The sequence below is a fragment of the Pan troglodytes genome, chromosome 1 (genome assembly GCF_028858775.2).
Source record: "Pan troglodytes isolate AG18354 chromosome 1, NHGRI_mPanTro3-v2.0_pri, whole genome shotgun sequence".
NCBI classification, from domain to species: Eukaryota; Metazoa; Chordata; class Mammalia; order Primates; family Hominidae; genus Pan; species Pan troglodytes.
This window is the reverse complement of record NC_072398.2, coordinates 8,969,460-8,992,482: the sequence shown is the minus strand read 5'-3', so window position 1 is coordinate 8,992,482 and position 23,023 is coordinate 8,969,460. Positions and strand designations below refer to the sequence as shown.

General features: G+C 41.2%; 1 protein-coding gene across 4 annotated transcripts in view; it reads left to right on the top strand.

The window, feature by feature from the left end:
• FMN2 (formin 2) overlaps nucleotides 1–23,023 on the top strand; it is a 389,598-nt gene that overhangs the window by 105,490 nt on the left and 261,085 nt on the right. For 3 of the 4 annotated variants that reach the window (XM_054660802.2, XM_054660798.2, XM_016941596.4), the window contains 2 exons: nucleotides 11,804–13,572; nucleotides 15,697–15,841. The exons of the other annotated variant lie outside the window; for it this stretch is intronic. In XM_054660802.2, coding sequence (XP_054516777.1) covers nucleotides 11,804–13,572; nucleotides 15,697–15,841 — 1,914 coding nt within the window. The remainder of the gene's footprint in view (nucleotides 1–11,803; nucleotides 13,573–15,696; nucleotides 15,842–23,023) is intronic. 4 annotated transcript variants of the gene reach the window in all.

Genomic DNA, 23,023 nt, shown 5'->3' with positions numbered 1-23,023 from the left:
GTAAATCAGCAATATATATTAAATAAAGTGTCTTTCAGCAGGAACACACATTTAAAAAAGGTAATGCATTGATTGGTTGACAAAAATGTGACCAGGGGCTTGCAGGAATCTAAACCTGTTTTTTTTCTAGAAGCAATATTCAGTATTCACTAATTTGATGTTCACAAAGACTTTATAGGACAAAACTACTGTGAATAACAAGAATTGACTGTATCTTTTTAAATTCTCACAATAAGGCTGGGTGTGGTAGCTCATGCATGAAATTCTAGCACTTTGGGAGGCTGAGGTGGGAGGATCACTTGAGCCCAGGAGTCTGAGACTAGCATTGGCAACACAGGGAGACCCTGTCTCTACCAATAATAATAAAAAAAATAGCTGGCCATGGTGGCATGAGCTACTTGGGAGGCTGAGACAAGAGGATCACCTGAGCCCAGGAGGTCAAGGCTGCAGTGAGCTACGATTGTGCCACTGCACTCCAGCTGGTACAACAGAATGAGACCCTGTCTTGAAAAAACCAAAACAAGACAAAAACCCAACATTCTCACAATATCCTTTTGCAGTAGGCAGAGTGAGTGATGGAGTCTCCACATTTTATGGACTATTCAAGGTCTTATGAGCCTAATAGAGGATTTAAAACGTTTTATGCTCAGTAGTCGGGAGCCATGAGTTTTTGAGGAATGAGCAAGGCAGTTTAAGGAACAAATACCTGGCAAGGGAATGTAGAATGATAGGAAGAGGGAGAGTGGAGCCAGTTAGGACCAGCTGTTAAACTCTCAAAGTAATTCCATTACTTCTCAGCTAAGGTGCTGATGTGATACAGGAAAAGTGGCAACCAAGAATTGAAATGATGGGTTTGGTAACCATGTCTAGGGTATAAATTAGGCTGTGTGGTTTGCAGACTTCAGTATCAACTGGGAGCTGGTTAGATATGCAGATTCTCAGGCCCTACCCAGACCTACTGAACTGGAAAGTGTGGAGGTGGGGCCCAGCAATCTGTGTGTGTTTTTTGGTTTGTTTCTTTTTGTTTTGATACAGAGTTTTGCTCTTGTTGCCCAGGCTGGAGTGCAATGGCATGATCTCGGCTCACTGCAACCTCCGCCTCCCAGGTTCAAGCAGTTCTCCTTCCTCAGCCTCCCTAGTAGCTGGGATTACAGGCACCTGCCACCATGCCCAGCTAAGTTTTTGTATTTTTAGTAGAGACAATATTTTGCTATGTTGGCCAGGCTGGTCTCAAACTCCTGACCTCAGGCGAACCACCAGCCTCGACCTCCCAAATAATCTGTGTTTTAACAAGCCCTCTAGGTGATTCTGGTGCACATTGAGTTTAAGAGACAATCAATTAGAGAAATGATCGAAAGATGTTCCCAAGCCTAGGTAAACTACAGGACAGGCAAAGGAATATTTTGTTGGAGGATAAGATGCTTGATATTATGAAACATACATTTGGTCTTAATTGCCATCTCCTGGCATACAACTCCTAAAATCCTTGGAATCTTCGAAGAGGTTAAGTGTCTTTTTATATGCTACTGTTTGTTGTCTGGTAACTTCAGGATGGGGCTGGTCCACAGAAAGACCAAAGCATAGTAATAGGGTTGGGACTTTCTGCCCCACCCCCCAGCCTCGGGAACTGGGAGGGGCTGAAGGTTAAGTTGGTCACCAGTGCCCAGTGATGTAGTTAATCGCACCTACATCATGAAACCTCCATTAAAACCCCCAAAATTGATGGGATTTGGAGAGCTTCCAGATAGCTGATGAACACATGGTTTTCCCGGAGGGTGGTGCTCCCCTTTTCCCAAGCCTCTCCCCATCCATCTCTTCATCTGCATCCTTTGTAACATCCCTTCTAGTAAGTCAGCAAAAGTTATGTGTTTCCCTGAGTTCTGTGGGCTGGTCTAACACATTGAACCTGCGGAGGGGGTGGAGGGATCCTGGAATTATAGCCAGTTGGTCAGAAGTTCCAGAGGCCTGGACCTGTGGCTTGCATATGAAGTGGGGGCAGTTTTGAGGACTGAGCCCTCAATCTGTGGGACCTGATGCTACCTCCAGGTAGGTAGTGTTAGAATTGATTTGAATTAGAGGACACTCATCTGGTGTCTATAATAGAATTGATTGCTTGCTGGAGGGACGAAATCTTTGCACATTTTGATGATAGAGGTCACAGAAGTCCTCTGTTTTCATTGTTGAGTGAGAGAATAGGGAAAGCATTGTGGTTAGGTTTTTTCCTGTACCCTCAGATGCACTTTAAGGAACAGGGTAGCGTAATCAAATAGCAGTATTAGCTAAGCAGTCACAATATGGAAGTGAAGTATTGATGAGAGAGAAAAACTTGCAGTAATCACTATCAAGATGAGAGATTGAAGATATAAAAATTGATGAACTCTCCCAGTATATAGAGAGGGGAGAGTAGGCTAAGTACAAAGTCTCTACTCCACCCCTCAAAAATTCCCAGGGAGGAAACAGAGAAAGAAATGAGGAGGAGCAGTGTAAAACTATAGAAGCCAGAAGAAAAGAGTTCTAAGGGGGAAGGAATGATTAATAGTCTTAGATTCTTTATAAAGGACAGGGTTAAATCTATAGTATTTGGCAATAAGGAAACCACGAGCAGTGCCGAGAGTAATTCCATTAGAGTGGCAGGGCCAAAAGGCAGCTCTGCCACCCCGGGTAATAGTCCAAATCCACTCCATTTGATTTTCTCCAGGCTTTATTCTTTAGGAAGATTTTTCTTTTTCTTTTTCTTTTCTTTCTTTCTTTTTTTATTTGAAGACGGAGTCTCACTCTGTTGCCCAGGCTGGAGTGCAGTGGCATGATCTTGGCTCACTGCAACCTCTACCTCCCAGATTCAAGCAATTCTGCCTCAGCCTCCAGAGTAGCTGGGATTACAGGTATGCACCACCACGCCTGGCTAATTTTTGTATTATTAGTAGAGACAGGGTTTCACCATGTTGGCCAGGCTGGTCTCAAACTCCTGACCTCAGGTGATCCGCCCACCTCAGCCTCCCAAAGTGCTGGGATTATAGGCGTGAGCCACTGTGCCTGGCCAGGAAGATTTTTCTTAAAAAAACAAACACCAAAAAAAAGATATTTGAGAACAGTTGGGTGTTAATGCAAGGGAGGCGATTAGGAGGTGAAAAACCGAGCTGCACTTTCCATCCATAGATCATTCAAGGAAAGTGAAGCTGGAATAAAATAGTGCTTTCCTTCCTTGCATTACTTGAGACAATTAAGGGATAGATTGCTTTAAAGTATGGTCCAGTACCTCCTGCAACTCTAGCTCAAATAAGTAGAAAGAAACTTCTCAATATGTCAGCAGGAACCAAAAAGGCTGGTTCTTTTTGCTGTTTATCTCCCTTTTTTCCCTAAATGTTTATTGCTTCCACTGTGTTTGTTCACTAAAGATCATTACTTTAACCTTCCCATTGTATCAGCTCCCATTCTAAAGAGATGTTAAAAGTAATACAGCCAAGTATGATTTCTAACGTACGCCTCTTCCTTCCATATCACATTTCTCATTCATCCGTGAAGGAATGGAAAGAGATTTGCCATGTCCATTCCAGTTCAGAAATATTATAATTTCCATAATTCATCATGTATTTTATACTAAGGATTCTAGAGATGCCATCTCAGCTCCTTGTGTGAGGCTCTTTCCTATAATATGTTCTATTTTAAAAAGCCCTAGGCAAGTTATTTACCATTTACCATCTGTTCTAATATTCTTTCTTGAAATTTCCCTTTCAAACTTAAAATTGCTTGTATTTTAGTTTTGTGCAAAATTATATCTATATAACACCTCGATCTCTTTCCCTATGGGATCATGTGTAGCAGATGTTAACATATTATGAACTGGAATGCCATTGGTTGTTCCAAAACTAGGATGTTTCTTAATTTAGAACATGACAGCCTGGCGCGGTGGCTCACACCTGTAATCCCAGCACTTTGGGAGGCCGAGGTGGGCGTATCACGATGTCAGGAGTTTGAGACCAGCCTGGCCAACATAGTAAAACCCCATCTCTACTAAAAATACAAAAATTAGCCCAGCATGGTGGCTTGTGCCTGTAGTCCCAGTTGGGAGGCTGATGAGGGAGAATCGCTTGAACCCAGGAGGCAGAGGTTGCAATGAGCCGAGACCGTGCCATTGGACTCCAGCCTGGGTGACAGAGGGAGACTCCGTCTCAAAAAACAAACAAACAAAAAACAATATGACAAATAGAGAATTTATATGCTTCTGTGAAGAACAGAATTCCTATTTTACAGATGTCTAGAGGTATCCTAACCTGCTAGTAATGTTGCTTTAGAATTTAGCAGAATTTGAAAAATCTAAATATGGTAGAAAATTAATTATATATCTCATGTTAAAATTTATAAAATAAATTATTACAGCGTTAACTTACCAATAAGCAGCTTTTAAATTCTAGGCTTTAAAAGTATCCTGCTTACATAATAAACATAATAAAGTTTCAAAGATGAGCAAATTAACTTTTCAGCAAAAGCTTTACTTGAGTGTATCTTGGCTTCTTTTTTGACAGTTGTAACCTTAATGTTACAGTAATGTTTTCTTTTTCTGGGAATCAGATAATCTTCTGTTTGGAAAAATATTTTTGGTGAACATTTTATTTTTTAATGGAAACTTGTATTATGTGATATGCAAGTGTTCAAACAATTTATAAGAGCTAACCATCACCACCCACATTTAAGATTATACAGGAATGGAGGAATTTTGGCTGACTTACTGTATATAATTATTGAGCCAACGTAGATGGCAGACTCTACCACTTATGATTTAGGGTTTTGAAACAGTATTTTAAAGTACAAATAATCTCAAAATTGGTAATCTATAAAGCATATTAATTATTGTATTGACGAACTAAAAATAGATTTAACCTTCCTCCATTTATAAGGAGGCATCCATTATATAGGTTCTGTACAAAATTGCCAAGCTTACTTTTCTCTTTTTCTTTTTTTACAACAAAATGTATTTAAATTTTTTGATAGGAAAAGCCATTAGCTTTCGGTAAACTGTTGCACAATCACTGGAAATGCTGAGTGAGAGTCTTTCTGAAAACTGTAGAAGGCTAAAGATAATGAAAAGTGCATCTCTTCATTGTCAAGTCCTTTGAGAATCTGATAGGCTCTATCTAGCTGCACCCTGAAGAGACAAGATTAAGTTCCAGGCGCTGGACACAGAGGAACAGGCTCCTAACTGGAGGGCTTTCCACGGACAACAGAGCGCCTGGCAGTCTCTTCGAGATTAAATCTAGGCTGTGTGGGAGGGTGGGCCCCCCAGAGCTTCATTCCACTTTGTGTGGGTCCTGACAGTAGGGTGTTTGCTTAAATGGCAAGAAAATGGCCCTTTTTCCTGATAATTACTAATATCTGCCATGTAAATTTCTTTATAAATCCCTGAAAGAAAACAACCTATATTAGAAATCAGCTCTTACTTCTGACAAGAAATGGAGCTTTCTCTAGAGCGCTTTACAGGAAATATCTCAGCTGACTTTCTGAACTGGTACTCTCTGAGAGCCAGCCGGCCCTTGACTGATAGCCCTGGATAAGGAAGGCCAGATAAGATTCTTTGAAGAGTCAGCTAAATTCAGAGCCCCAAATCCTACATACATTTGGCTACTCTGTAGTAGTGGATTGGTGGCCTTATTTTACAGGCTAGTCAGTTAAGGTTTGAGATGCGCTTAGTTGCTCTGCTTGTGTGGAATAGAAAAGGGGGATTGTAACATTAATACAGGGCCGGTGGGGATTTTAGGGTGCAGGTAAGGATAGGTCATAGGGAGAATGAAGATTCTAGCAGGTTGGTTTTTTGTTCTCTCTACAGTGGGAATAATGTAAGAAGCAGATAGTTTGTTGCCCCCAACTCTTTTTCCATGTTCTCTTCTATCAAAATGATCTGTACAAAAAGGTTCTGTTTATAAAAATTTTAGTCTTTCATCTTTGCAGTCTGTTATCATCTTTATGAATTTTTTGACTCTTCCACCTTCCTGGCACCACAAGGCTAGCATTGCTATATTTATTAAAGATTCAGATTTGGAATTTTGTCCTCTTATCACTACTTCCTCTGCCATTTGTTAGCTCTGGTTCTTATTGTATCTTACATTTGAAAACCTTTGAAGCTTATGGGGTATATCAATTCTTTATTTTCTCAACTTTTTATTATCTAAGTACCCTCAATTATCAAGTTGTTTAAAAAATAAAATACATAACAGAACAATACACACTAATAAATTGATCATTTATAAAAGCAGATCCAACCCCAAATCCCTCTCCTTTTAACACAGACCATCTGTTATTATCCACCATCCTTTAGTTTGGCAGGGTCAGTTTATCAATGATTTTTGGATGTTTTAAACCACATGATACAAATGCAGCATAAAGTGAACTTGTTAATCATGCAGAAGTTGGAGGGTTTCTTGAAGTCAGAGAAGTTGATGGTGGAGAACTTGAATTGCATGAACTGTAATTGATTTGTGAACACCTCGTGGAGTTAGCTAATACAGTAAGAATGATGATGTGACAGATGTATTTAAAAAATGAATTTGCATATTAGGATTGTCAGAGGCCTTTGGGGAAATTAATGAGGTTCTCAAATACTACAGAAAAGGACCATCTTTTCATAAAAGGTGATACGATGTCATATATCATGGCACCATATATTTTTGTTAAAAATTAGCACTGAAAATAATTTTAATTTTAAGAATTTGTGCATCTTTCCATTATGATAAAAATTGTTTTGAATTAAAATGATGCCCTTGCTTAATTTTTAATTTCTTTTTTGTGGAAAAAAGTGAATCTTTTTTTCATAATTTATTCTGAAGTATTGGTACCTGGGTATATCAGTCAGACCTTTTGCAGGAACTGGAAACTATGCTAGGTGCATGAAACAGAAGTGTTTACTGTAAAATCAGGTGTTTTATAGGAAGTTTGGAAGGTTTGAAGCATCTGTGTCTAAGGTGACACTTTTCAAAGAAATCAAATACAACTGGATTATCAGGGGAGTTAAAACTTTTGAGGCCACCACTGCAATTTGTAGAGTGGACATTTGAATGTTGTTGTAGAGAAGCTTTGTTTTCAGAACTTAACTGCTAACAGAGCAGTCCAGACATGGGAATATGATCCTTACCTCATTCGACTTTCTAAATCTTTGTGTGGCTGCATCTAATTGGATGAATCTAGCTGCAAGGGAGTCTGCAAATGTAGTTTTTCTTCATATTTCTGTAAACGGGAAGGGAAGGATGGAGATTGCAAGAGCCAATCCAAGGTAACCAAAAGAAAATTTAAGTGTATTCTACTTAAGAGATCTTTTTCTGGTACTGGGTATCATGTGTAATGATGCAGTTACATTTTTGACTGGCTATGTAAATTAGAAAGGTTAAAAAAAAATCCCAGGAATCTTCAGTCACTAGTATTATGACCTCTGTTACCACTAACTTGGGTGCCATGTGGAACTAGCTGGCCTGTGATGTGGGGCAGAAATCCATGTAGAAAGAGGTGTAATAATTGTTACTATGCTAGGCCATTATTAGGATCATTTTCTTTTTATTACTATTGTTGTTTTTTATATTTTTAGAGGCAGAGTCTCACTCTGTCTCCCAGGCTGGACTCCTGGGCTCAAGTGCTCCTCCAGTCTCAGCCTCCCAAGTAGCTAGGACTACAGGCACACACCACCACACCTGGCTATTTATTTTCCATTTTTGTTGAGATGAAGTCTTGTTATGTTGCCCATGCTGGTCTCGAACTCCTGGCTTCAAGTGATCCTCCCACTTCAGCCTTGGAAAGTGCTGGGATTACAGGCATGACCACTGTGCCTCATCAGAATCACTTTTTCCTCTGTGTGTGTGTGTTTATATAATAATATCCTTTAATTTTATGCTATTTTCATTATATTCAAATTTATGATGAAACAGAGCTGGCATAGGCAATAACATTTACAAATTGAGTTTTGGAAAACTCCTCCAGAATCTACTTCTTACATGCTATTTATCAACTAACCTTTTTATATAATCATCGTTCATGAAAAAAGAAAACCCTAGTTATGTACCAGCATAACTCAAGAAATACCTTTTAATGATTAAAGGTCACCTTTAAGAGTATGCTGGAAAAACGAAAATGATCTGTGCATTTTACTAATCCAGTCAGAAATACTGACTAATTGTACTCCTTATTAAGATAAATTTGGGTGCTGGTTTTTTGGCTTCTGGTTTCTTCTTGTACTTACTATCATCATACAATTGGAGAGTGGAATTATGTATAGTGGCCATACAGGATGTTAAAAATGGTTATGTTCCATTGTGAAAGACAGTGTGGTGATTCCTAGACCTAGAACCAGAAATAGCATTTGACCCAGCAACCCCATTACTGGATATGTACCCAAAGGAGTATACATCATTCTGTTACAAAGATACATTCACACATATGTTCATTGCAGCACTAGTCATAATAGCAAAGACGTGGAGTCAACCCAATTGCCCATCAGTGATAAACTGGATAAGGAAAATGTGGATATGTACACCATGGAATACTATGCAGACACAAAAAGGAATGAGATCATGTCCTTTGCAGGGACATGGATGGAGCTGGAGGCCGTTATCCTCAGCAAACTAACACAGGAACAGAAAATCAAACACCACATGTTCTCACTTATAAGTGGAAGCTGAACAGTGAGAACACATAGACACAGGTGGGGAACAAGGCACACTGGGGCCTGTTAGGAGGAGTATGGGGAGGGAGAGCTTCAGGATAAGCAGCTAATGCATGCTGGGCATAATACCTAGGTGATGGGTTGATGGGTGCAGCAAACCACCATGGCCCACGTTGACCTATGGAACAAACCTGCATATCCTGCACATGTATCCCAGGACTTAAAATAAAATTAAATAATAAAAAAAGATTATTTTTTTTTCCACTATGGGCTACTTAAAAACTACATGGCAATATAGTTTTTCCCAAACTGTGCATTACAAATACTTTAGTCTTTTGTGTAGATGTTGGTGAAAAATAATGAGCTTTTAAGGGGAGAGTGTGTATGTGCGTGTATATATGCCTGAATAACATATAAATTCTCAAAAATCTTGCCTATTAAAGTATGTTATATTCCTTTATTAGTTGAAAAGTCAATTATTTTTCAGTTTCCTTTCATAGTAAGGGCTACTTCTTTTTTTTAACAATAGAAAATTAAGGAAATCAACCCTTTGTAGGGGTTGTGTTTCTAAATTACTGGTTGTCTTCAGCTGTCAGCAAACATCATGATTGACCTTCAGCAAGTTAACTGTTGTAGCAAAAGATATAGTTTCCAAGGAAGAAGTAACAGAGGTTAGGATTAAGACTACTAAATTTAGCAGGGTGCAGTGGTGTGTGCCTATAGTCCTAGCTACTTGGGTTGCTGAGCTGGGAGGGTGGCTTAAGCCCAGGAGTTCGAGGCCAGCCTGGGCAATGTAGCAAGACTCTGTTGTGGAAAAAAGGAAGGACTATTAAGTTTACATTTCTAGACCATGTGCGGTGGCTCACACCTGTAATCCCAGCACTTTGGGAGGCCGAGGTGGGTGGATCACCTGAGGTCAGGAGTTTGAGGCCAGCCTGGCCAACGTGCTGAAACCCTGTCTTTACTAAAAATACAAAAATTAGCCGGGCATGGTGGCACATCCCTGTAGCCCCAGCTACTCAGGAGGCTGAGGCAGGAGAATTGCATGAACCCGCGAGGCAGAGGTTGCAGTGAGCTCAGATCACGCTATTGCACTCCAGCCTGGGCGACAAGAGCGAAACTCCGTCGCAAAAAAAAAAGTTCACATTTCCTTCATAGAGATGGGGGGAAAATGTGCCCTAAAGATTTTTATCACATCTATCATAGCACCCAAAAATGCCTCATTTGTAGTAAATACCCTTTCTGTCTTGTCCATCTGCATTTTTTCCACTGCAAATGGGTTGGATGTCTGTTCATATTTAATAAAGAAGATGTTTGCTTTTCACTTTGTGGAGATATTTCTTGGATCCAGAGTTTAACCTTAGCAAGCAGGGTAAGAGTTTAGTTTTATACTTAATATTATCTTTATATTACCTGTTAATTATTCTTCCACAATATGTAAAAATCAAGTCTGGAGTATAAGTGTCAGCCTCCCAGGTGGGTAAGAAGCGTGTGCATGTGGACCTATGGCTGTTTACTGTGGCCTATGGGGATCATCTGGAACACTCTGTAGTGTTGCAGGAAACCCTGGAACACTGAAGAAATAGTTCTCAACACAAGAAGTCTCTCATCCTCTCTTTCCCTTTTATTCCAGGCTTGATTGAGCAAATCCACATCTGTATGAGCAGTAATTAAAGTACGATTGACACTGCAGTTTCCACAAGACTGGGGGGGTTGTCTTCCTATGTTTGTTTGTCTTTCTTTCTCTCCATCAATTCCTTCTTTCTCTCTTTTCATCTGTTATTCATATTAAATTTACCCTTAGGAAGGCAATGCCCTTTCCTTTTTTTTTTTTTTTTTTTTGAGATGGAGTCTCGCTCTGTCACCCAGGCTGGAGTGCAGTGGCGCAATCTCAGCTCACTGCAAGCTCCGCCTCCCAGGTTCACGCCATTCTCCTGCCTCAGCCTCCCAAGTAGCTAGGACTACAGGCGCCTGCCACCACGCCCGGCTAATTTTTTGTATTTTTAGTAGAGACGGGGTTTCACTGTGTTAGCCAGGATTGCCTCGATCTCCTGACCTCGTGATCCGCCTGCCTCGGCCTCCCAAAGTGCTGGGATTACAGGCATGAGCCACCACGCCCAGCCAATGCCCTTCTTTCTACTCAAAACTTTTTTTTTTTCTTGAAGGGTTCCTGGTTGATTGTGAGTTTTAGGAAAGGAATACACCACTTATATGTCAGAGTGCCCCATATGTTGGCCAGTTGTTATCAGCCATCTTTTTTTTTTTTTTTTTTTTTTTGAGACAGTGTCTCACTCTGTTTCCCAGGCGGGAGTGCAGTGCAGTGGCCTGTGATCATAGATTGCTGCAACCTCAAACTCCAGGGCTCAAGCTGTCCTTCCGCCTCAGCCTCCCAAGTAGCTGGGACTACAGGCATGTGCCACCGTGCTCAGCTAATTTTTTTAATTTTTAGGAGAGATGCAGTCTTGCTATGTTGCTCAGGCTGGTCTTGAACTCCTGATCTCAAGTGATCCTCCCACCTCAGCCTCCCAAAGTGCTGGGATTACAGGTGTGAACCACCATGTCTGGCCATCAGCCGTCTTTATAAATTGTGGAGAACTGTCAGTTATCACTTTCTGAAATACCCTAGGTAAAATATTAAAGTTCTAGTAAATGTGATATAAGCGGTATGGCACATGCTCATAATGCATTTGTCTTGCCCATATGGATATCAAAAATATTTTATATATTATTATTGAACACTCATTCAGTGATCACTTTTAAAAAGCAGTGACTACCTTTAAAATTCAGGATTACCTTTAAAGTGTTTTCAGGAAACATCCTAAAAACCAATGTTCCTAGGCTGGAAAGAAGGCTATCTTAGAAATAAACTGGTTTATCACTCAGAGCTTTCTTCCCTATTCTCAGTGGTCTATTTGTCCTCAATGGTATCATTTGAAAATGAGACAGATGTGGACTTAGGATTCTATGGTAAGTCACGTGTGTTAACCACTTTGAAATCTCAGGGTGCAAGCCAGGGGACACATAGAAATATTAATACCATCTTTCTGTCAAGGAGTCTTTCTGGAAGTATGACAACAAACAGATATAATTTTGCTTAATTTTTTGCTGTTTGCATTTTTCCTTATTTCATTACTAACTATGTCTGTCCTTGTCGCCCTTCAGGAAGTTGTTGACATGAAGTCTGAGGGACAGGCCACTGTAATTCAGCAGCTGGAACAGACTATTGAGGATCTGAGAACCAAAATAGCTGAACTAGAGAGGCAGTATCCTGCCCTGGACACAGAGGTGGCCAGTGGTCGTCAAGGGCTTGAGAATGGAGTGACAGCCTCAGGCGATGTCTGTCTCGAAGCTCTCAGGTTAGAAGAAAAGGAAGTACGGCATCATAGGATTTTAGAGGCGAAATCGATACAGACTTCCCCCACGGAAGAGGGTGGGGTGCTGACACTGCCTCCTGTGGATGGGCTGCCAGGGCGTCCTCCATGCCCCCCTGGGGCTGAAAGTGGACCTCAGACAAAGTTCTGTTCAGAGATTTCTTTGATTGTGTCTCCAAGGCGAATATCAGTCCAGCTCGACAGCCATCAGCCCACACAGAGCATCTCACAGCCTCCACCACCTCCATCCCTTCTGTGGTCTGCTGGTCAAGGACAGCCTGGGTCACAGCTGCCCCATTCTATTTCTACCGAGTTTCAAACCAGCCACGAACACTCTGTTTCCTCTGCCTTTAAAAACAGCTGTAACATCCCATCTCCACCACCTCTGCCTTGCACAGAGTCCTCCAGCTCCATGCCTGGCCTGGGCATGGTGCCTCCCCCACCTCCCCCTCTCCCTGGCATGACAGTGCCTACTCTGCCCAGTACAGCCATTCCCCAACCTCCTCCTCTGCAGGGTACAGAAATGCTGCCACCCCCTCCCCCTCCTCTTCCCAGAGCTGGCATACCCCCTCCTCCCCCTCTTCCCGGAGCGGGCATACCCCCTCCGCCCCCTCTTCCCGGAGCGGGCATACCCCCTCCGCCCCCTCTACCCGGAGCGGGCATACCCCCTCCTCCCCCTCTTCCCGGAGCGGGAATACCCCCTCCGCCCCCTCTACCCGGAGCGGGCATACCCCCTCCTCCCCCTCTTCCCGGAGCGGGAATACCCCCTCCTCCCCCTCTTCCCGGAGCGGCAATACCCCCTCCACCCCCACTTCCCGGAGCGGCAATACCCCCTCCACCCCCACTTCCCGGAGCGGGCATACCCCCTCCTCCCCCACTTCCCGGAGCGGCAATACCCCCTCCACCCCCACTTCCCGGAGCGGCAATACCCCCTCCACCCCCACTTCCCGGAGCGGGCATACCCCCTCCTCCCCGACTTCCCGGAGCGGCAATACCCCCTCCACCCCCACTTCCCGGAGCGGCAATACCCCCTCCACCCCCACTTCCCGGAGCGGCAATACCCCCTCCACCCCCACTTCCCGGAGCGGGCATACCCCCTCCGCCCCCACTTCCCGGAGCAGGAATACCCCCTCCACCCCCACTTCCCGGAGCGGGCGTACCCCCTCCTCCCCCTCTACCCGGAGCGGGCATACCCCCTCCGCCCCCTCTACCTGGAGTGGGAATACCTCCTCCGCCCCCTCTACCTGGTGCTGGGATTCCCCCACCTCCTCCCTTGCCAGGTGTGGGGATTCCACCTGCTCCAGCTCCCCCACTCCCTCTACCTGGGACAGGAATCCCACCGCCCCCTCTGCTTCCTGCATCAGGCCCTCCACTCCTCCCACAAGTTGGGAGTAGCACTTTAGCAACCCCACAGGTGTGTGGATTTCTTCCTCCTCCATTGCCAAGTGGCTTGTTTGGATTAGGGATGAATCAGGACAAAGGGAGTAGGAAGCAGCCCATAGAGCCTTGTCGACCAATGAAGCCTCTTTACTGGACCAGGATTCAACTACATAGTAAAAGGTAACATGAAAGTGAGCTCGTCTTTGCACAGTGTGTGTCAGTATTAGGGAAGTGTTTACCTTCAAACTCGGGAAAATTGCCGTTGAATGTATTTTTAAGCACAACTCTAAAACTCGTCTAGATTTTTACATCAATATATAGTGCAGCAGTTTGCTATTTAAAGCTTTAGGCTTTTCTCCAGAAGTACCAAAGTTGTAAAATAAATATATGTATCAATGTATAAGATGTAGGTAGGTATACCCATCTATGTAGTTATTGATATATCTCTTAAAGATTGAAGGAGATATTTTTCTTAAAATACATGCTCTGTTATCTAGTTGTAAGACTGCTACTTATGCCTAAATTCCAGTGAAAGTATGCTTATATGCCCTTTGGAAAATGAATGAGGGCAGGTAAGCAGAGACATTTGTAGCGAAATTATTTTCCATGTAAGAATCTACTCTTTGCTTTTACTACTTCAAGTTTCCATTTCTGACAAACAGCTTAAAAATGTAAATCAAATTCTTTTTTTTTTTGGGGGGGGGGTGGGGACGGAGTCTCGCTCTGTCGCCCAGGCTGGAGTGCAGTGGCGCAGCCTCGGCCCACTGCAAGCTCCGCCTCCCGGGTTCACCCCATTCTCCTGCCTCAGCCTCCTGAGTAGCAGGGACTACAGGCGCCCGCCACCACGCCCGGCTAATTTTTTTTTGTATTTTCAGTACAGACGGGGTTTCACCGTGTTAGCCAGGATGGTCTCCATCTCCTGACCTCGTGATCCGCCCGCCTCGGCCTCCCAAAGTGCTGGGATTACAGGCGTGAGCCACCGGGCACGGCTGCAAATCAAATTCTTAGGCAAACTGACTCTGGAGCATGGTTTAGTGCACACTTTAAAATGCACAGCCCTGTCCGGGCGCGGTTCCAGCTACTCGGGAGGCTGAGGCAGGAGAATGGCGTGAACCCGGGAGGCGGAGCTTGCAGTGAGCCGAGATTGCGCCACGGCACTCCAGCCTGGGAGACAGAGCGAGAGTCGGTCTCAAAAATAAGTAAATAAATAAATAAATAAATATATCCACACCCCAAGTGTGAAATAATTTAGTTTTGAAAATTTCATGGCACTTCTGTCCCTCATTGGCAACACAGCACAAAGTCATACAATCATAGCTGGGACTGATCATCATAAAAGAATACTTTCCACCAGGTATTCTGGTGGTACTTTATACATTTATGTGTCATCTATAGCCCGTGTTCCCTAGTCATTGAGACAATGCTGTGATACTTGGCTGTGGAATGTGTAGGTGGCAGGGAAAAACGCACACTGTAAAACCTCACTGGGGCTTCCTTGTTCTAATGTTTCATGATTCCTTGAATTTCCTTTGTGTGAATTTCCTTTGTGTGATGTGGCATGCATTTAGAAACAGGGTATTTTCCAGGTTCGTTTTCATTTCTTATATGGATTTTTCTACTCACTACACCATATCGGGGGCAAGAATCTGTATATTCTGATGACTTTTAATTTTTCAGTTCATCTTCCGTGTTGTTACCACGCCACTTATGTATGTGGGTGATTCATTTTAAACTGTGCCCCAAAGTCATTTTCTCCAGATATGACAGGGAAGTTCTTGTGTTTTGTTGTTGGTTTGCTTTTTAAAAAGATGTGTTTACCCTTTTTAGGTGGTACTACACGAATCTGCAGTCACTGAGAAGACAAATAACAATGGGGTGATGGGAGGCAGTAGGAGGGAGAGGATGGCCATCCTGTAAATATGTATTTTTTAACCCACGAATAATCTGCAAAGTTGTTAAGTCAAGTTGGGATTTTGAGATATCAGACATTTCTTGCCTCCCTAGCCCACACTGAGATAAGTTTTCTTTTTACATTTTTATACAGTGGCCTGATGACTGAGGCTTCCTGGAAATTATTTCTGGGGAAAAATTTCATTCATGGATGGTATTTTAACTTTCCCATTAAGTTGATCAAACAAATGGTGGTCTTAAAGAAAAAGAATATTTTTTCCTTCTTATCTCTCTTCTTTTTCCCTCCTTCCCTCCTGCTGGCCTTCCTCCCTCCCCTTCTTCCTTTCTGTTTATGCTTACTGTGATGTAAGTTCAGTTTGATGGCTGTTTTATTGTTCTTTTGCTTAATTTTAGAGACTCCAGTACTTCACTTATTTGGGAAAAAATTGAAGAGCCATCCATAGATTGTCATGAATTTGAGGAATTATTTTCTAAAACTGCTGTAAAGGAGAGAAAGAAACCTATCTCTGATACTATCTCAAAGACGAAGGCTAAACAAGTGAGTATTTTTGTGCTTTATGAAATTGGACAGTGTTTCTGGCATAAGTGTGAACTGTCATTAGAGAAAACTTTGTAATAGTTTTTGGGCTGTGTAAACCTCCATGGATCTTAGGCAGACAGCAAGGGTTAGAACTTTAGAACATGTGGTTAAGTAAGACTAGCTCAAGTAGAACAACACATAATTATCTCCATCCAGTGATAATGTCCCAACTTTTATTTGTAACATCATAATACATATTTCCAAAATATCCGCCATTGTTTCTTTCCAGAATTAGTTGCCTAGAAATAAATTTTCATTTGATTTATATCCATCTGAGTGCTCCTATGGATGGAAAGAAAGGAAAGAGTGGGCAAAGGAAAACAATCAAGAAATCCAATCCTTAGTAACTGATAATGTGTTTGGTATTTTGTTGCATTATATCTGAAGTGGATGCCATTAGAATCCAGTTAAACAGTCACACTGTACTTGAAATGTGGAAGAGAAATCTTGTATCCATTTCTAACCTCTCTATTTTATGTTAGATCCTTTGATCTAACCTGTGACATTTTTGAGTCATAAAAAGAAAGATTGGTGCATTTCAAGAAAAACATTTCCAAGCAATTTTTTTCTACTGATATATCCATTGGACTTGTCATAAAGGGATATTGTTATAAATTTCTCAGGGGTGTCATTTGGAAAGTAGAGTAAAACCTCATGATAATGAACTCCAGATAGAAAGAATTGCTAATGGTGCCCGTCTTTACCCTGAAATGGAGAGTGGCTACATTTCTTAACTTTTGCAGGGTGGCAGGAAAGAGGTCTTGGAAGCAAAGGAATGGCAAGCAGCTCAGTCTTGGGAAGCAAAGAGGGAAAAATGAGGCTGATATCCCCAGTGTTCTCCTTGCCCAGTAGCCCCATAGGAGTTCCAGCTAATGGGGTGATTCCTCGAATTTGTGCCTCTGACCCGGAAGTAATAGCTAGGCACATGACCTGGAGTTGTTTCCATTGATATTTATTTCAGAGCAGACAATTTTCATTAGATGGACATTGCCAAATCCAGCCAGGAGAAGATGGATTTCAATGGGACAGCTAGACCCCTGTGACCCATAGTTGGCTGGGTGAGCAGGCTCACCCCAGGCATTTTATTAATCTCAGAATAATGTAAACCCAAACATTATGCAGTTGAATTCTTTTAGAAATGCTTGTTGCATTATCACTGGTTGCTGGTGACCTCAGGTCAGTAACATAGTAAATGAGATGGCACCTGGCACATTGTAGGCACTCAATAAATATTTATTACATTAATCAGCTGACTAAGGGATGAAGACTTTATAAATATCAGTGGCTATGTCCAGTAGTGATTAAAAACCAGAAAGTTACTCATTTCATAATAATCAGTAAGTCCAGGGTGACAATGTTAAAAGGAGTAATGGAAAATCATATTTTCTCTGGCAGAGATAAATATTTAAAAAATCCTTGGTATATTTGCATATAGTACACTGAGGCTGAATCATCGTATCTCTTCTTTTGGGTTGTGTCAGAGATGTAAAATCTGTCTGGGTGAGGAATATGGGTGGGGCTTACATTGAGAAGAGTCAGGCAGCCGGAACTGTCACTTGACAAATGTGTAGATGTGGCATGGAGCATCTCTCGTCCAGGGACTAAATACTCAGAAAATTGAGCCACGCTCTCCTTACTTCCAGCACCCCTTTTGTTTTTTGTGGTTTTTTTTTTTTTTTTTTTTTTTGGCTAAGGGAATACAGATAAGGAAGAAGTCTCCCAGGTTGCCCAAGACTGTAGGATTTCATTCTCTGTTTGACATAGTATTAAGTTTTAGCTTACTGAAATATGATTTACATGTAAATCATCAAACTTCACATTAAACTAGTTGGCATGAAGGGGTCTCTTAGCATATAAACAGTGCGTCTGTGTTGAGCATCATCATCTTAAGATAATCTCCTCATTCTGTCATTAAGGCATTTCATAAATTGTCGGTAAGAGACTTTGCCAATGTCCTCGTTTGTGTTTATTGATAGTGACGCTACTGTTGACCTTCAGCTTCAAACAGGGTTTATGGGACAGTCTCCATCATGACTCCAGATAAACCTATTCAGCAACTCCTTGGCCTGGGTCTTGGTGCTGGGCTCTGCATTTCAGATCTGTTTTTGGAGGGACAAAAGATTTTTTTAAATGTATGTTAGAGGAAAATCACTACAAAGTGATGGATTGCTGAAGAAACATAGTTTTATTTAACTTCATTGTATTTGGAAGAAAAATCTGTCCATTCCATTTACTTGAGACATTTAAAATTTTGTTTAAGGAAAGTGTATTTTCAGGACGCATGCAAATTGTTCCCCTTTTTATGGGAAATGTGCACTGATTGTATGTGCAGACATTTTGGTACCTTATGATTCATTTCCAGTAAAATTAATAGCCTTTAATGCCGTGGCATATGTTTATGGAGGTATTTCAAGCAATTCTTCTTATATACAATGGAAGCTGGAAGTTCTGTTTTTGTTTAAATATTTAAAAATAGCCAAATAATTTTTCTGTGATCTCTCTTCTCCTTGAAAGTAAGACTGTGGTTGAATGCACGGGTGTTTAACGAGGTGCCTGTGCTGTTTTTACCGTCATGGCAGAGACGTTTTCAGCGTGATAATAGAAGATTCCTCAGCTGGGCACATTGCCGTTTGGCATAAGGAGAAAGAGGGTTATTTTCTCTGGATGCTCAGACTGATAGAAATGAAGAATATCTTGTATTTCCAAATCCTTTTTTCTCCAAAGAGCTTAAGACAAAGCATTTTATACTTTTCTCATGGAGCATGGATTTAAGTTTGTTCTATGATGATTTCTTCATTTATCCTTCTTTACTTTGAAGCATTACACAAAAGATTAGCTGAGAAGGTACATAGAAGTTTATCAGAATATAGTTTGACATAGTTTTTCATAACCAAATGAGTGTGACACTTTGACATTAGAATTGTCTGATGTAGAACCCCGTCTCTTAAGGAATAAAGAGGAAAATAGAAAAAGTGATCTTGGCCGGGTGTGGTGGCTCACGCCTGTAATCCCAGCACTTTCGGAGGCCGAGGTGGGCGGATCACGAGGTCAGGAGATGGAGACCATCCTGGCTAACATGTAGAAACCCTGTCTCTACTAAAAATACAAAAAATTAGCCGGGCGTGGCAGCAGGTGCCCGTAGTCTCAGCTACTCTGGAGGCTGAGGCAGGAGAATGGCGTGAACCCGGGAAGCAGAGGTTGCAGTGAGCCGAGACCGCGCCACTGTACTCCAGCCTGGGCAATAGAGTGAGACTCCATCTCAAAAAAACAAAAAAAGAAAAGTGATCTCTTATGATGTTCATGCTTTAGCATTCACACACATTCACACTTGCCCAATTTTAAGGAAGGCTTTAGAGCCAGTAAGTGTTTAGTCCAATCTCCTCCCTAATTCCAGGGTAGTTCAGTGATTTTTCATGTTTGTAATGACCCTAAGTCACCTCAGGATCTTTGGTGATCAAATAAGGATTAAAAAGTTTAACCCACTGGGTATGGTGGCTCACAGCTGTAATCCTAGCACTTTGGGAGGCCAAGGCAGGTGGATGGCTTGAGCCCAGGATTTCGAGACCAGCCTGGGGAACATGGGGAAATTCTGAATCTATAAAAAATGTAAAAATTAGCTGGGTGCAGTGGTGCATGTCTGTCATCCCAGCTACTTGGGAGGCTGAGATGGGAAGATCATCTGAGCCCAGGGAGGTTGAGGCTGCAGTGAGTTGTGAGAGTACCACTGCACTCCAGCCAGGGTGACAGATTAAGACCCTCTCTCAGGGAAAGAAAAATTAATCCGCACTCATTAGCAGGAAAGTGAGAGAATTTACTTGGGAGTGATTTTGATAATAAGGGTTGCATAGTTTTTGGTTAATCTTCTATCAAATAATGTCATAAGGAAATATATTTTAGTAAATGCAGTAGTAGTAGTAATAGTAGTAATTATTACAACAATAATAACCATGGAAACCACAAGTCATATTGTGTCCATTATTTACCATGTACCAGTTACTGTTCTTAGCACTTTACTTATATCAACTCATATAATGCTTCTACCCCTGTGAGACAGGCAATGTTAGCCTCAGTTCATAGTACAGAAACCTCAGGTACAGAGATATAGCGGAATTCAGTAATGTTTCCAAACTGGTAAGGGGCTGAGCTCAGGTTCAGACTCCAGCCTTCTGGCTTCAGAGCCTCTGCTCTTCCTAATTAAGTGATAATTATGGACGTGGAATATTTTATATGAGTGTAAGTACAGTATTTTATATGGAGACCAGAATATATACTTTTAAAAATGAATTAAATAATTTAAAAAAAGAATTTGAATGTGTATTGGTTTTTCATGTATGTTTGGTATTTAAATGACTGTGGTTATAAATAAAATTGTATGTGAGACACTTTTAAAACCTTTACCATGTTTTAGCAGATTTCTTTCTTTCTTTTTTTTAAATGGAGTCTCACTCTGTTGCCCAAGTTGGTGTGCAGTGGCGTGATCTTGGCTCACTGCAACCTCCCCCTCCCGGGTTCAAGCGATTCTCCTGCCTCAGCCTCCCAAGTAGCTGGGATTACAGGTGCGGGCCACCGTGACCAGCTAATTTTTGTATTTTTAGTAGAGACGTGGTTTCGCCATGTTGGTCAGGCTGGTCTCAAACTCCTGACCTCAGGTGATCCGTCTACCTTGGCCTCCCAAAGTGCTGGGATTACAGGCATGAACCACTGCGCCTGGCCAATATTTTAGCAGATTTTGACAAGTATATAAACTGTGGTTTCACCAACATGACATTTGCCCAGTTAAATAAAAGTTTGAGTGGTATGAGATTTAAATATGTAAGCTTCTGTAAGCAGTAAAAGTAAGAGCCACTTGCTTGTGTGGCATATAAATAGTGGTTAGAGGCAGACAGCCATTGTGGTTAAACCTTGCCAAATGTGAAATGATGCTACATTTCATTTATCCCATGGTAAAAAAAAAGAATCATCTTTGTAAAATAAGCCATAGGTAAATAATGTCTAATCATGTTTAAAGGATCTGTAAAGGAACATGATACCCAGAATGTAAATTTGCACATAGAAGTCAGCAAGAGTGTAAAAGAAGAATCTGATATTTTTAAAAAAGTACATAACTTGACATTGGTCTACCCATTTAATGCAACACAATGAATCTCTTTGTGGGTTTCTTCTATGTAATCTATCAGATTAAAATTCTTTGCCCAGAGAATGGGAGAAAAAGTATGACAGTTAAATATTTGTTGGACTTTAGCCTCTGGAAATCTGATCAGAAAAAAAATACATAGTTAAATGTGCTACTTATTATAAGGGCAGGTAATAAAAGGATTTGTTAGAATTCACATTTATTACAGATACTAACTTTAAGGATTAGATATTTGGTATCACGTTTAGGCTTTCCGTTGTGCTTGATGACCTAATCCCTAAAAAAGACTTTTTAAAAATGTTCGAGGTCAGGAGTTTGAGACCAGCCTGACAACATGGTGAAACCCTGTCTCTACTAAAAATACAAAAAAATTAGCCGGGAGTGGTGGTGGATGCCTGTAATCCCAGCTACTCAGGAGGCTGAGGCAGGAGAATTGCTTGAACCCAGGAGGCGGAGGTTGCAGTGAGCCGAGATCGCGCCACTACACTCCAGCCTGGGCAACAGAGCGAGACTCCGTCTCAAAAAAAAAAAAAAGTTATAAAAATGTGTAATAACGACAGGAAAAGAAGTATTCATCATTCAGCTGCTCTTATATGGGAGTACATAACATAATACCTGTAAGTGTTCTTACGGGAAGCAGTAATTGCCAATAAAAGGCTGCTTCTTACTATGTTGAGGAATCTGGGAGAACAAGAGTGGCACACTTCAGGTATTGCCTGCCACTGTATTATTGGCTGCTATGAAAAGGAAAAAGAGATTACATATTTTATCTTTGATCTTTGCTGCAGTTTTATTTATTGCAGATATTCATTTTTAGATTGAAAACTATGTTTTATTGTAATTAGTAGATATTTCAGTGCTTGCAGAGTGACAGACTGAATGATAATTTGTGTTATAGAAGACATGTTTTGTATTGGTGTTAATTGTTCCAGTTGTAGTTGGCAAGGGTGTGTTTTGGTTGATTTGGACAGTTATATTTGTCTTTTGACCAAAGACATAAAATAATGTCTGAAACACTAAATATCTTATAATAAAACAATTTAAATTTGTTTTGGGGATACACAATAAACATTTGGTACTTTGTAACTTTTAACATCTGCTTTTAATAGAATACATTCCTATTGCAAGCCTTAAAAATGTATTTACATAGAAAACCACATCAAAATTCAAAACTATAATTAGACAAGCATAGGTTTTGTGGAATCTGGATTTGTTTAAGATGTTGAAAGATTTATTTTTTTTTTGAAGATGCTATTCCTATAACTATTTGTAGAGCATACCCAATCAATTCAAGGAATGCAATAATATTAACCTCTGCTTTTAAATTTTCTTTTAGCCAATAAGATTGTTTTTATACTTCTAAGTAAATGGCTAAAAATAAAAAAACCACGAATACACCAGCATAATATAAAGGAAATGTAATGAAGCTAATTATCCTTCACCTTGCTAGATTATATATTAGGGAAATTATATTTGGGTAATCGTGCTTTGGAATTGCGTACAATTTAATCATAGTGTAGATAGTTAATTCTTTTGGATTTTATATTTATATACCATGATATTAAGATTCTGGGCTGGGCGCAGTGGCTCACGCCTGTAATCCCAGCACTTTGGGAGGCCTAGGCGGGCGGATCACAAGGTCAAGAGATCGAGACCATCCTGGCCAACATGGTGAAACCCCATCTCTACTAAAAATACAAAAATTAGCTGGGCGTGATGGCATGCGCCTGTAGTCCCAGATACTCAGGAGGCTGATGCAGGAGAATTGCTTGAACCCAGGAGGTGGATGTTGCAGTGAGTCAAGATTGCACCATTGCACTCCAGCCTGGCGACAGAGCGAGACTCCGTCTCAAAAAAAAAAAAAAAAAAAAAAAAAGATTCTGTTGGACTACATGTACGAGAAAGGGGTATTAATTTTTAATGGCTAGAATGTTCTGTGTATAATTCATAGGAATTGAAGAAAGATTATAGAATAGAGTATAAATGCTCTTTGGAATGCCAGACGC